Source organism: Dromiciops gliroides, chromosome 4, assembly GCF_019393635.1.
Source record: "Dromiciops gliroides isolate mDroGli1 chromosome 4, mDroGli1.pri, whole genome shotgun sequence".
In the NCBI taxonomy this organism is placed as follows: domain Eukaryota; kingdom Metazoa; phylum Chordata; class Mammalia; order Microbiotheria; family Microbiotheriidae; genus Dromiciops; species Dromiciops gliroides.
Genome location: NC_057864.1, coordinates 180,604,328 through 180,615,917, shown reverse-complemented (window position 1 = coordinate 180,615,917; position 11,590 = coordinate 180,604,328). Strand labels below are relative to the sequence as shown.

Here is an 11,590-nt window from a genome sequence, read left to right as displayed (position 1 = left end):
CATGGACTAAGAGAAACCCTAGAATACCAGCAGCTTCAACGATGGGGAGGTTACATCCCTGAAGATAGTGGAGGTTTTAGAAGGAATTTTGAATAATTGGAGTAGTAGGAACTGCCTTGGACCCAGGTCATTCATGGAAGTGGGGGAAAGGGGGAAGAATGGAGGAATTACAGGGGTAAACTTTTGGTTAGGTTCTCTCGAAAAAGCACTTTAAAACTGCCCCAGGAAAATGGATTGACTTCCAATGGCAGGTGGGAAATATCAGAAAGGGTACTTGTCAGAAAAGCCCCTTTGCTTAGAAATCTCTATAGAAGAGACTGGGAAAGGTACTCCCTTGCTTATGAGTGGTAAATACTGAAACAGATCTGAGAAAAACCAACAGAGTACACAGCCAGTAGAGGGGATTGTGGAAAGAGGCAAGAAGCAGCAGCAAAATAATCGGTTTAATGCTCTCTGCCAGCCTACATGTGACATTTGGGGGGGGGGGGAGGGGGCGTCGTTACTGTAATCAAGGAGCTGAAGGCCCTACTGTCCTCTGCACTTCAGTGCTGTCAGATTCAAACAGAACCAGGGAGGCACTAATCTTTACATAAGGATCCCTTTGGGCTGTATATTGATTTTTAAAATGTAATATCTAGGTGGTGCAGTGGATAAAACAACCCTGGATTCAGGAGTACCTGAGTTCAAATCCAACCTGGGACACTTACTAGCTGTGTGACCCTGGGCAAGTCACTTGCCCCCCCCAATGTACTATCTATATTTTAGTGTATTTTTATTTCTTTTGTTAAATATTTCCCAATTACATTTTAATCTGGTTCTGCCTCCACTCAGGAGTGTTGCTGGCTACGCAGCTTGTTTGATACCTGTGGTGTCAACCCAAGAACCAGGGCTCCCACTTTCCCAGATAAGAAGCAGCTCCCTGGGTGTAGGACTGCAAAGCTTTTCAGAGGAGTTTGCCAACTTTGGGATGGTTTTCAGAGGGAGTTGCTTCAGCACCCCCTTTCGCCAGCCTAAACAGAGGGAGCTAGTTCTCTCTTTCCCCAGGCACCTTCCCACACCTAATACTAAAACTGATTTGACTCCAAGGAGGTAGAAGTAGGACCTCCACCAGAGAACAGTAACAGCTCTTTGTCTTGAATTCAGGCTTTTGCAAATACAGGGAGTTCAAATGACAGTTAGGAGGCTTAGAATAACTGCAACAGAAGTGTTGAAGCCCATTCTTTCTAGTAGTAGGTTACAAGAGGCAGAAGAACATTGGTGCTTGGTGTTCCTTGGCCACGGCTTATTGGTCTGATGGAATGGGATGGGACAAATGACTCTGACAGAAAAGCAGGGTGGGACATCTTCCCCATTAGCCGAAACCCAGGAGGTGTGGGGGTAGAGGGAGAGAAGGATGGGTAGGTCAGTTATCAAGATGACTAGATCCTGGCTAAAGCAGACAAGAAACTCTACCTTTGTTCTTGTGGCCAAACAAAAAGACATCTTGATTAGATGCTGGTGACAAACAACTACTTTCCAAATAGCTCCAGAAAATGAGGGAAGATTGGGGGGGGGGGGGGGGCGGGGAAGGAGAGAAGGTTGGTTAGCTTCTTCTGTCACATCAGAAGTTCAAGCAGACCCACATCTGCTTCCATAGGCCACAGACAGCTGGTGAAGAGGGGGCCAGGAATTGGGGTGGAACGTCATTCAAACACTACCATCTGGGCCACCTCCCCTCATGTCACATTACCTTTCTCTGGCTCAAAAAGTGGGAAAATACTTTTCCCCCTTGATCACCCCCTTGTTAATTGAAAAAAGTCTTTTTATTCATCTCAGAAGTTACTAGGATCTGTTTTTAAATAATAGAGAGGAACAATATTATAAAAAATAATGAGTCAAGTGAGAGGTTGGATCGGCGTACTTATATTGACAAGATACTGATTGGTTACATGTTGAAGAAAACATACAATACAAAATACAGAAAAAGTTGGTTCCGTTCCCTTCTCCCCCCTCCCCCCCCAAATACTCATCATTATGATTTGGTCAAAATAGGGCTCAGAGCCAGAGGTCCAGGTGGTAGCAGGAGATTTGGGTAAAGGGTTCTTGGCTGCCACAATAATGCTGTTTTTCTCTGGGCTGTGAGTCAGTGGGGTGGGGTAAAGGAGTAGGGTGGCCCCAATAAGAACCAGCTGAGGGAAAATCCTCCTATTCCCTTTCCCCCACCCAGGGCTTTCCTTCTGTCCCAAGATAAACAAAACTCACTCCCTGAAGGTGAATGAGGATATAATGAAACTGAGGTGCTACCAACACTTCTCCCAATCAGCAAAAGGGATAGGAGGGTAACCACCTCCCTTATCCCCCCACCCCTAAAAAATACAAGGGCAGGGAGAAGAATTGGGACATGCAGCTACCACCAGAAAAGAATAAGAGGGGAGGGGTAGGAAGAGCTGAAGTTCATATATATTAAAAAAGTGACTTAAGACTTAAAATTGAATTAGTATTTGTACAGAAAGGTGCGGGTGGAATAGCTCCCTCCAGCCTACGATCAAAAAATATATGGAGAAATCACGGCAGGCCCCCCCCATGGCGGCGGCTCGCTCTCGTTAAGTGCGATTGGTTAGAGTGGATTCCAGTCAGGTTGTTCAGGCAGGGAGAGGTGGGGGGCAGTGGGCGGGCAAGTGGGTGCTCAGTTGCTGCAGCACTGGCTCCTGCTGGTTGGACTGTTTTCCTGGAGGTCCACACCCCGATTCCGGCCCGGGGCACCAGGTGCATTCTGGGGCTCATTCTTGGGCAACTTCTTGGCTGGAGGGCGAAAAAAGAAAGAGTTCATATAACCACTTGTCCCAAGACAGCATGGCTAGCTGAATCCAAGTTGCTACACAGAAGCTCTGAGGGGAGCCCTCAATTGTAAGCTGATCTTGTCAGGGCAAAAGCAAAACCACTTGAGAGATAGCAGATTCCCAACAAGTGAGCAGGGTACTCTGGACCTCCACACTACATGAGATCCAAATAACTCTCAGAATTTGGGGTAGCAGATCAGAAATGAATGGCATACATGCGCTGGGTTACTAGCTTAGTTCTTGGGGTCAAGACCAACACCAGGGATGCTATGAGAGGGTAGATTTTACCTACCATTAAGGAGAAATAGTTTGCAAACAGAAAGAGAACTAGAGACTCCAAGAAACCGCAGGAAGGTGATAGTGCAGGAAGGGAAGGTACAAGAGAACTCACCTATTGCCATGAAAATTTCATTCACATTCATTGCTGTCTTTGCTGATGTTTCCATGAACAGCAAGCTGTTGTCATCTGCATAGGCTTGTGCTTCCTTGGACAGAAAGAGAGCAACGCTAGCTTGGTCAGAGACCTCAAAGTGCCCCCTCCTCATCCCCCACCCCAATGTGTACTCAGGCCTGAATTTCCTCTGATTTGAGCAATTTTCTATTCCATTACCACTACTCCCATTGAACCACTACTCCCATGAACTTCCCATTCATCCCACAAAATAGATAGGAGCCTCAATCACCCTTCCCCAATCCTACTTGTTTCTCCCATCCCTTGCGAAAGGGATAGTACAAACAGCTATATCCCCAAGGCCTTGCTGTCACCCTCAAACCCCTCCCCCCATCTCCACCCAGTCCGAGGAAAATCCATCGAAAAGAAAGAGGAGACACAAGGGACACAATTTCCTTTAGATGGGAGAGAGAAGAAAGGACCTTCTCAGCACTGATGTGCTTCCTTCTTTGAGACTCTGGACTCTTAGTACTATAAGTTTAGGCAAGGCAAAGCGAGGACAGGAGATGACAGGCCCTCTACTCACTTGGAAATCCACAGCTCTCTTGCTGGCCAGGTCAGCCTTATTGCCGGCGAGTGCAATGACTATGTTGGGACTAGCCTGCCGCTGCAGCTCTTTCACCCAGTTCTTGGCCCGTGCAAATGTATCCTGGAGGTGAGACAGGGGGGCTTACCAAAGGGATGTAGAAAAGATTCTCTCCCATTGCATTTACTACAAAGCTGAGACACTGACTGATATCCCAAAGCCCTCCCACTCTAGGGCAATAGAACTCAGAGGCAAGGAAACCAACATTCCACTGACACAACAGAAAGAAGCAAAAGTGATTTGGGATCTGCATACGGGGTGGGGGGCAGCCTGGGACCTGTGCTGTCAGCCTCAGTCACCGTGTCAGCTCGTTTTGCTTAACGGTTTATTTGACCCAGGAGAGAACTGGGAGGGGAGGGTCTGGAACTGACTCAAGTGAAAATAAGAGGTGCCAATAACACTTTAAAAACCAACATGAGTTCAAATCCGGCCTCAGACACTTAACACTTACTATCTGTGTGACCTTGGGCAAGTCACTTAACCCCAATTGCCTCACTAAAAAAACCCAAAAAACCCCCCAAAAAACATGAGAGTTGAAATGAAGGTCATCTTCTAGAATGTCTGCTTAAACTGAAAACTCACACATAACAAGAGACTGCTTACAAATATTACGTTAATATTAAATTGGCTTGGGGGATTCTATGTCAGTGTTTTTATCTGCTACACGAAGCATTTTGGGGGGCGGGCAGGGCAATGAAGGTTAAGTGACTTGCCCAGGGTCACACAGCTAGTAAGTGTCAAGTGTCTGAGGCCAGGTTTGAACTCAGGTCTTCCTGAATCCAGGGCCGGTGCTTTATCCACTGTGCCACCTTGCTGCCCCCAACTCACAGCATTTGAGATGGTAAAAAATAAATCTGACGAAGGAGGAATCAAATTTAGAATCATATTTAGAGCTAGAAGACCTTAGAGGTCTTCTGGTTGAGTTCTTCATTTTATAGATGAGGTAACTGAGGATCACAAAGGTTAAATGACTTGCTCTAGGTTACACAAACAATAAGTGGCAAAGGCCCATGTAGCTCTGGAAATTGAGTTCTGGAAGAATGAGGGAGAAAGAGGTGATATTCTTACTGTGTTTGTGATGTCGTAGACCACAATGGCTGCCTGAGCTCCCCGATAATACATAGGGGCCAGGCTGTGATACCGCTCTTGTCCTGCTGTGTCCCAGATCTCGAACTTGACTGTTGTGTCGTCCAAGCAGACAGTCTGTGTGAGGAAGGCCGCTGAAAGAGAAACCATCCCATGGGTTGGGGGGAAGCTCAAGTCCACTCACTATGGACACCACAGAGAAGCCCAACACCCTTTTCTAATATCCCAGGTGAGAAGAACTCTCTTACTGGGGTTCTGGAACTGAGGAGTTTGCTACCAAGGCAGGGGCTGACAGTAAGAAGCCTTTGGTTGGAATAAATGTAAAGTAGGCAGGAAAAGAAAATGGGAAAGTCATGATTGGAAGACAGATAAACAAACCAAACCAGGACACGACCTGATGGGGTCACAATGTATTAGGCACAGGTGTGCGTGTGTGCGTGCGTGCGTGCGTGCGTGCGTGCGTGTGTGTGTGTGTGTGTGTGTGTGTGTGTGAGAGAGAGATATGAAGGAATCTGCAAATGTAGCTAATAGGGAGTTGATGTCCAAAATAACTAAAGAAATAATAAGAGCTCCCCTGCTACCTTTGATGAGCTCAAGCTATCTGGGCCTACTCAACTGTATTTTGGGTACTGAAAGCACTGGAAGACCTAACAGTTGAAACTATGTCAGTGAAACTTGGAGAACCATAGCCCAAAGAAGCAAAGACAGCAATGGAAGTCTAATCTATGCCAGATATAGCTACAGTGCATAGCAGCACTCTTTGTGATAGTAAAGAACTAGAAACTCTGTCAAGGGAAGAGTAATTTTAAAAATTGAAAAAAAAATGATATGCTATGAACATAATGTAATATTATTGTGTGGTTAAGAAATAATGAATCAGGAATTCAGAGAAATGTGGAAAGATACATATGACCAATATATGTCATAACTATGATGATATAAATAAAAAGATTACAAAGAAATTGGATACTGAGTAACAGAAAACCCAATGATTATCCCAGAGGACAGAAAACAAAATTACCTCTCCACTTCAAGGCTGGGGCAGGAAGAGAGAGGGGAAATAGGTACAAACTGTGCCAATTTCAGTACAGGATAATTTTGTTTTAATTGCTTTCTCTTGTCACAAAGGTATGTTCAATGGGGAGGAGGGGGGAGAAGAGGAGTGAAGAGAAATGGACGTTTATGTTTAAAAAGAAAAGAATTTGTAGAATGGGAGAGGTCTCAAGATCAAAGAAAATATGTCCCTATTTTCAATCAAGGACAGAATGGATCTAGAAACTACAGACCAGGGAATATAGCTTTTATTCCTGGCAAAATTCTGGAACCTAGCATTAGAGAGATGGTTAGTGAGCACCTAGAAAAGAAGGCAGTGCTCACCAAGTCAGCCTGGCTTTAACAAAAACAAATCAAATCATGAAAGATGAACCCATTTCCTTTTTTGAGAAGGTTACTCCTCTGGTACACCAAAGGAATGTTGTTGGTATCATTTGCCTCCATTTTGGCAAATCATCTGATAAAATCTCTCATGTTGTGCTTGTGGAGAAAATGCAAAGATGTGAGTTATGGGATAGTACAGTGAGGTAGATTCAGTACTAGAGGAATGGCAGAACCTAAAGACTACTTATAAATTGCTCATGAAGTCTTCAGTTAACAAAGCTGAGCAGGGACAGCTAACACATTGGATCCCGAAATATCTTGGCAGGCTAAAACACTGGGCCAATTAAAGAAGATGGAATTCAAGAGGAATAAATGTAAAGTCTTACACTTGGGTTCAAAAAAGCCAACTTCAGATATAAGAGAGGGAAGACATAGTTGGACAGTAGTTAATCTAAAAAAGAACTGAGGGTTTTAGTCCTTTGTGAGCTTACTACAAACCAATGTGATATGGAAGCCATGCAAGCTAAAATAAGCTTAGGCTGCACTGAGAAGCAGAGTGTCCAGGACTAAGGAGGTGACGGTCTCACTGTGTTCTGCCCCCATCAGACCACACCAGAAATAAATAGCGTATTCGGTTTTGGGAAGAGACACTGATAAACTGAAGAATACCCTAGGCAGAATATTCAGGATGGTGAAAATCCTTCAGTTCATGTCAAAACAGAATCAGCTGGAGGACCTACAGGTTAAATAAGAGAAGAATGGGGTCTGAGAGTTAAAAATTATAGCTTGCTTCAATTATTGGAAATTACTTCGAAATGGATTAGATCTGTTCTGCTTATTAGCCCCAGGGGACTAAATTAGGAAAAGGGCGGGGGTTGCAAAGAGGCAAATTTAAGCTTGATGTAAAGAACTTCCTAGCAATTAGAATTCCCCATAAGGAGCCTTAGGAGGTGGTGGGCTCCCCTCGCCAAAAGTCCCCAAGCATAAGCTAGATGATCACTTGTCCCACATGATGTAAAAAGGATTTGTTCTCAGGTCTGTTTTTTACTTCATATTCTGTGAACCTATTCCTTTTAACACTTCCCAACTCTCACCCTGGGAGAGTTTACTATTTCAGTCTGGTCTCCTGCCATTCAGGTCAGTCATGGGCCACCATTTCAAATAAAAGAAACGTGAAATGTCATCTCTTGGGTAGAAGGAACTGTGGCAGGTGCTGGGAATACAAAACAAGGAAAGTAACAGCACTTGCCTTCAAGAAACTGGTCTACAGAGAGATACAGCAGCATTCTAATAAATACAAAGTGATCTGAGGAGGTGGCCCCAGGGCTGATCCTTGAAGAAAAGCTTCTGAGCATCAGAGATGAGTAAGAATACTCTGGGCACAAAGGCCCATTTGCACAAATGCACAGAGATACCTGTAGAGTTTGAGGAACCACTAGTAGTCCAGTTGGGCTGAAGCAGAGGGAGTAATGTAAACTTAGGTTGGAGCCAGGCTGAAGGGGGTCTTAAAAGTCAAGGCTAATTTGTTATTTTCTTCTGGAAGCAATAGGAAGCCACCGAGAGCTTCTGAACAGTGGAGAGATATGATCAGAGCTTTGCCTTAGGTGATGAAAGATGGGAGTGACATTCTAGGTTGGTTGTCACTAGACACTTGGCTGGTCCAAGGGCTCCCTCCCCCAGCCTTCAATTCCTCATGGTAATGCAAATGAGACACTTAAGTTCTATTACCCAGGAAGCCAAAGGTACGACCTACTGCATCCCTGGATGAACCAGCTAATCCCCTTCCCTTGATTCGACAACAGAAAAATCAGACAACAGAGCAGCGGACATAAACTTTGTAACCCTAGTACACAGTTTGGTAGGTACTCCATTACTGGAGCATGAGGACAATGTGGCAATCTGGATTCTCACCACTAGGTGGAGCATGTACACATGCCTTCTAAGGGAGATCCCAGAAGCTCAAACACAGACACAATCCATTTTGAGCCAAAGGATTCCTGGCCAGCTTTGTTCAAAAGGCTGGTTGTCACCTTCCTTTTCCTTCTTCTACCCCCACCCCCTTCCCCAAAGGACACAGGGTGCCACCTCATTTCCCCATCTCTTCCTCTTGAATCAAGTGCTGAGGAAACAGCAGGAAAACTGCTGATATGACCAGTTTGTGTCTCCAGCTGTCTAGAAGTCTCTTACTAATAACCAAGACGGGAAAAGACAGTAACTCGAGTCCTGGCGATCTTAAACCCTCCCCTTCATGAATGACACTCCTGGGGCACAGGCCACTGAGAAATCCCACTAATGAAAAATCCCTCAGAAGGGGATGGGAGCCTCACATCCTAAATGCGGACTGTCAGCTGGGGTGGGGAAAATTGCTCACATGGACCTAGCTTAAAAGATGGGGTAAAGGTCAGCTTCAAGAAACCCAGCCCTCTCCAATGCACCAGGCCAATTTGGGAAAGGAGTACCTGTGGTTGGGGCAAGGAGAGAGGCTGCTTCTTGGTCTCAGATCAATTGTCTAGAAATGTTTTTCTAGAGAGGAACCAGCATTTCTGCACACTTTTCCTAAGGGTGTTCCTGGGACAGAATATTCCTACCAATTCAACCTGACCCCTCCCTACCAGCCCTCCCATCTCCTCTGGCAGGCACTTCGCCCCACCAGTTGCTCTATTTTTTTTCTATCTTCTCCAAACACATGTTCAGGTCTCCCTTCCTTGTGGAGAGGAAACGAGCCTTTGACCCCTTTTTTGCTAGTTTAGCACACACCAAGGCTCTGTCTTTGTATCTCTTCTCCCTTGCTCTGCTCCATGCTCATGTTTTAGCTATCACCTCAAAGGAGCAGACTTCCAAATCTGCCTCTAGCACTGACCTATTTCTCCTCCAGACCTATATTTCCAAACATTTGCCATCTCTCCCTCTATCTTCCACTGGTATATAAGCTTGAGCAGATTTAGAACTGAAATCACCTCCTAAAATCGGCTCTTTTGTCCTTACCTGACTTCCTTGTTTTTCTTAATGACATCATTACTCTTAGTAGGCCAGGCTCCTAACCTCAGCTGGCTCTGACTCCTCCCATATCTCCTTGAGGAGTCCTACTGATTCCACTTCACTCACAGCCTTTCCGTTTTTACTGCCAGGAATCTAGCTCAGCACTCATGGCTTTTCACTGGCCAGCAGCTTGGTGGAGGGGCAACCGTACTGACTGTGCAGTCAGAGGACCTGAGTTCAAACCCCTCCTCTGATGCTTACAACCTGTGAGACCTTGGGGAAGTCACTTCACCTCACCACTCACCAGGCCTTCAGTTTCCTCATCAGTGAAATGAAGAGCTTGGACCAGATGGCCTCTCTGATATCCCTTCTGGCTTTATTTAAATCCTAGGACTTCTCTAAGAGCATTTTTAACTGGTCTCCCTGTGTCCAGTTTCTTTTCACAGTAATCCATCCCACCACTGGCTGATTAATCTCCACAATGCCCAGGTCTGATGATGTCACTTCCCTGTTCAAAAACTTTCAATGGCCCCCCACTGCTACAAAATGAAAGCCAAACTCCAGCCTGCCATCTGAGACCCTCTACAAGGTAGGCCCAACTTCTTTTCAACATTACTTGATGCTATTCCCCTTTATGTATTACAAACTAAACTCTCAATCCCAGAAAACATCCCTTCCAGGGCTTTCCTGCCACTGCCCTTTTGTTCAACTCACTCCTCATGAAAGGAATCGCTATCTCCTTCCACCTGATGAAAAGCTGCCCATTCTTCAAGGCCCATAAAAACCACCCACCTCTTCCATTAAGTGTTCCCCTAACTCCCCCACCAAACTGGAAGGCATCGTTTACTTTCTTTGGACCTGATCCAAATGTTTTATGACGCCTAAAATCTAGAAGGGAAGATAAAATCTACATCACTATTATACAAAGTAGAGTATAAATTCCTTGAGAACAGGGATTCTATCTTACTCTTTCAATCTCCAGCCCAGGATTGTTGCATGAACGAATGAGAACACTTTTCAGTCTGTGTACATCCTGCTTAGTCCTGGCCAGAGTTCTTCAAAATAGGGTCCCTTGGGACTTTGTTCTAGTTCATACAAAGGTTTTGTTTACTGCTGCGCAGTGCTCTGTTTCCTCTGTGTCTATGTTTTCCCTCACCCCAAACCTCAGGGATAGCTCCCCAAATGATTCTGTGAAAAACTGAAGTTAAGGGTCATCCAGGGCATGATGGAAAGGTCTAGAGTGGGCCTAAGGCGGCTGGTAGAATAGAGGCATAAAGGGTGAGGTCCGGGAAAGTAAGCAGCAGTCTCCTTCCCACAAAAGTATTCTCCTTACTTGGTTACTGGACACCCTGAAAATTCCCTTCTCCCACTGCAGATCCCCAGTCACCTCCCCTTAGTCCAAGCTTACCTCCGATTGTGCTCTCCTGGTATTCGTGAAACTGTCCCTTGACGAAGCGGAGGACGAGGCTTGACTTGCCCACTGCTGACTCCCCCAGTAAGACCAGTTTAAACTGGCAGATTTTGTTGCCAGCAGCTGGTCCGTTGGGTCGTGCTGCGCCTCCCCGACCCGCCATGGCCCGTCCCACAGCAGTGGCACCAATGAGCGTGGGGGATGGGGTGGGAGGCCAATACTGAGTGCAGAGGCACTTAGTGGGGAGAGGAGGCCTCCAACTGCAGAGATGAGGAGAAAGGAGTTAGTTCAAAGGAAGACTACTCACGAAATCCCTTCCTCTAGAGTCTCCTCTTCCCTGGATGTCTGCTCTGAAACCCCAGATAATCACCCCTGGAGTTGGAAGATTTCTGAAGTTTACACTCCACATGTCTCCATCGGATCTCAGAGACAGAGAACACTAGGCATTATCAGATGGGGAAAAATTGTGGTACTGAGTTTCAGGGAAGGAAAAACCAGAAGACCCAGCTTTCCTGACTCCTAACCTTGGAGCTCTCCAAATAATATTGCTTCTACATCCTAGTTCATTTAAACATTTAAGTACCTACTACATGGGAAAACACTGTGCTCCAAACTAGAGAAACGAAAGAAAACAAAATTCTATCTGCCCTCCAGGACTTTCCATTCTAATGAAGGGAAACTGCAAGAAGAAAGAAAAGTAAATATAAATTGCACACAAAGTACATATACATTTCTAGGGGAAAAGTCACTAGGAATTGGGGTGGAGAAGAGGAAATTAGGATAGGGACATCTGAGTGGAAGCTTGAAGAAAGCTGTTCATACTACTGGCAAACTGATATTGCTAAAACGGGAGACTGTATTATTCCCCAGCTCAAGAAGCT

General features: G+C 45.4%; 1 protein-coding gene across 2 annotated transcripts in view; it reads right to left on the bottom strand.

Moving 5' to 3' along the window:
* Positions 1 to 1,888: 1,888 nt before the first annotated feature.
* Positions 1,889 to 11,590, bottom strand: part of RAB5C (RAB5C, member RAS oncogene family) — a 44,999-nt gene continuing 35,297 nt past the window's right edge. Inside the window, exons 2-6 of one of the 2 annotated variants that reach the window (XM_043962903.1) lie at positions 10,707 to 10,969; positions 4,925 to 5,076; positions 3,797 to 3,919; positions 3,211 to 3,304; positions 1,889 to 2,781 (exon numbers count right to left, since the gene is read on the bottom strand). In XM_043962903.1, the coding sequence (XP_043818838.1) occupies positions 2,666 to 2,781; positions 3,211 to 3,304; positions 3,797 to 3,919; positions 4,925 to 5,076; positions 10,707 to 10,872 (651 nt within the window). In that variant the 5' untranslated portion in view covers positions 10,873 to 10,969 and the 3' untranslated portion in view covers positions 1,889 to 2,665. The remainder of the gene's footprint in view (positions 2,782 to 3,210; positions 3,305 to 3,796; positions 3,920 to 4,924; positions 5,077 to 10,706; positions 10,970 to 11,590) is intronic. The other variant, XM_043962901.1, reaches the window with a different exon arrangement.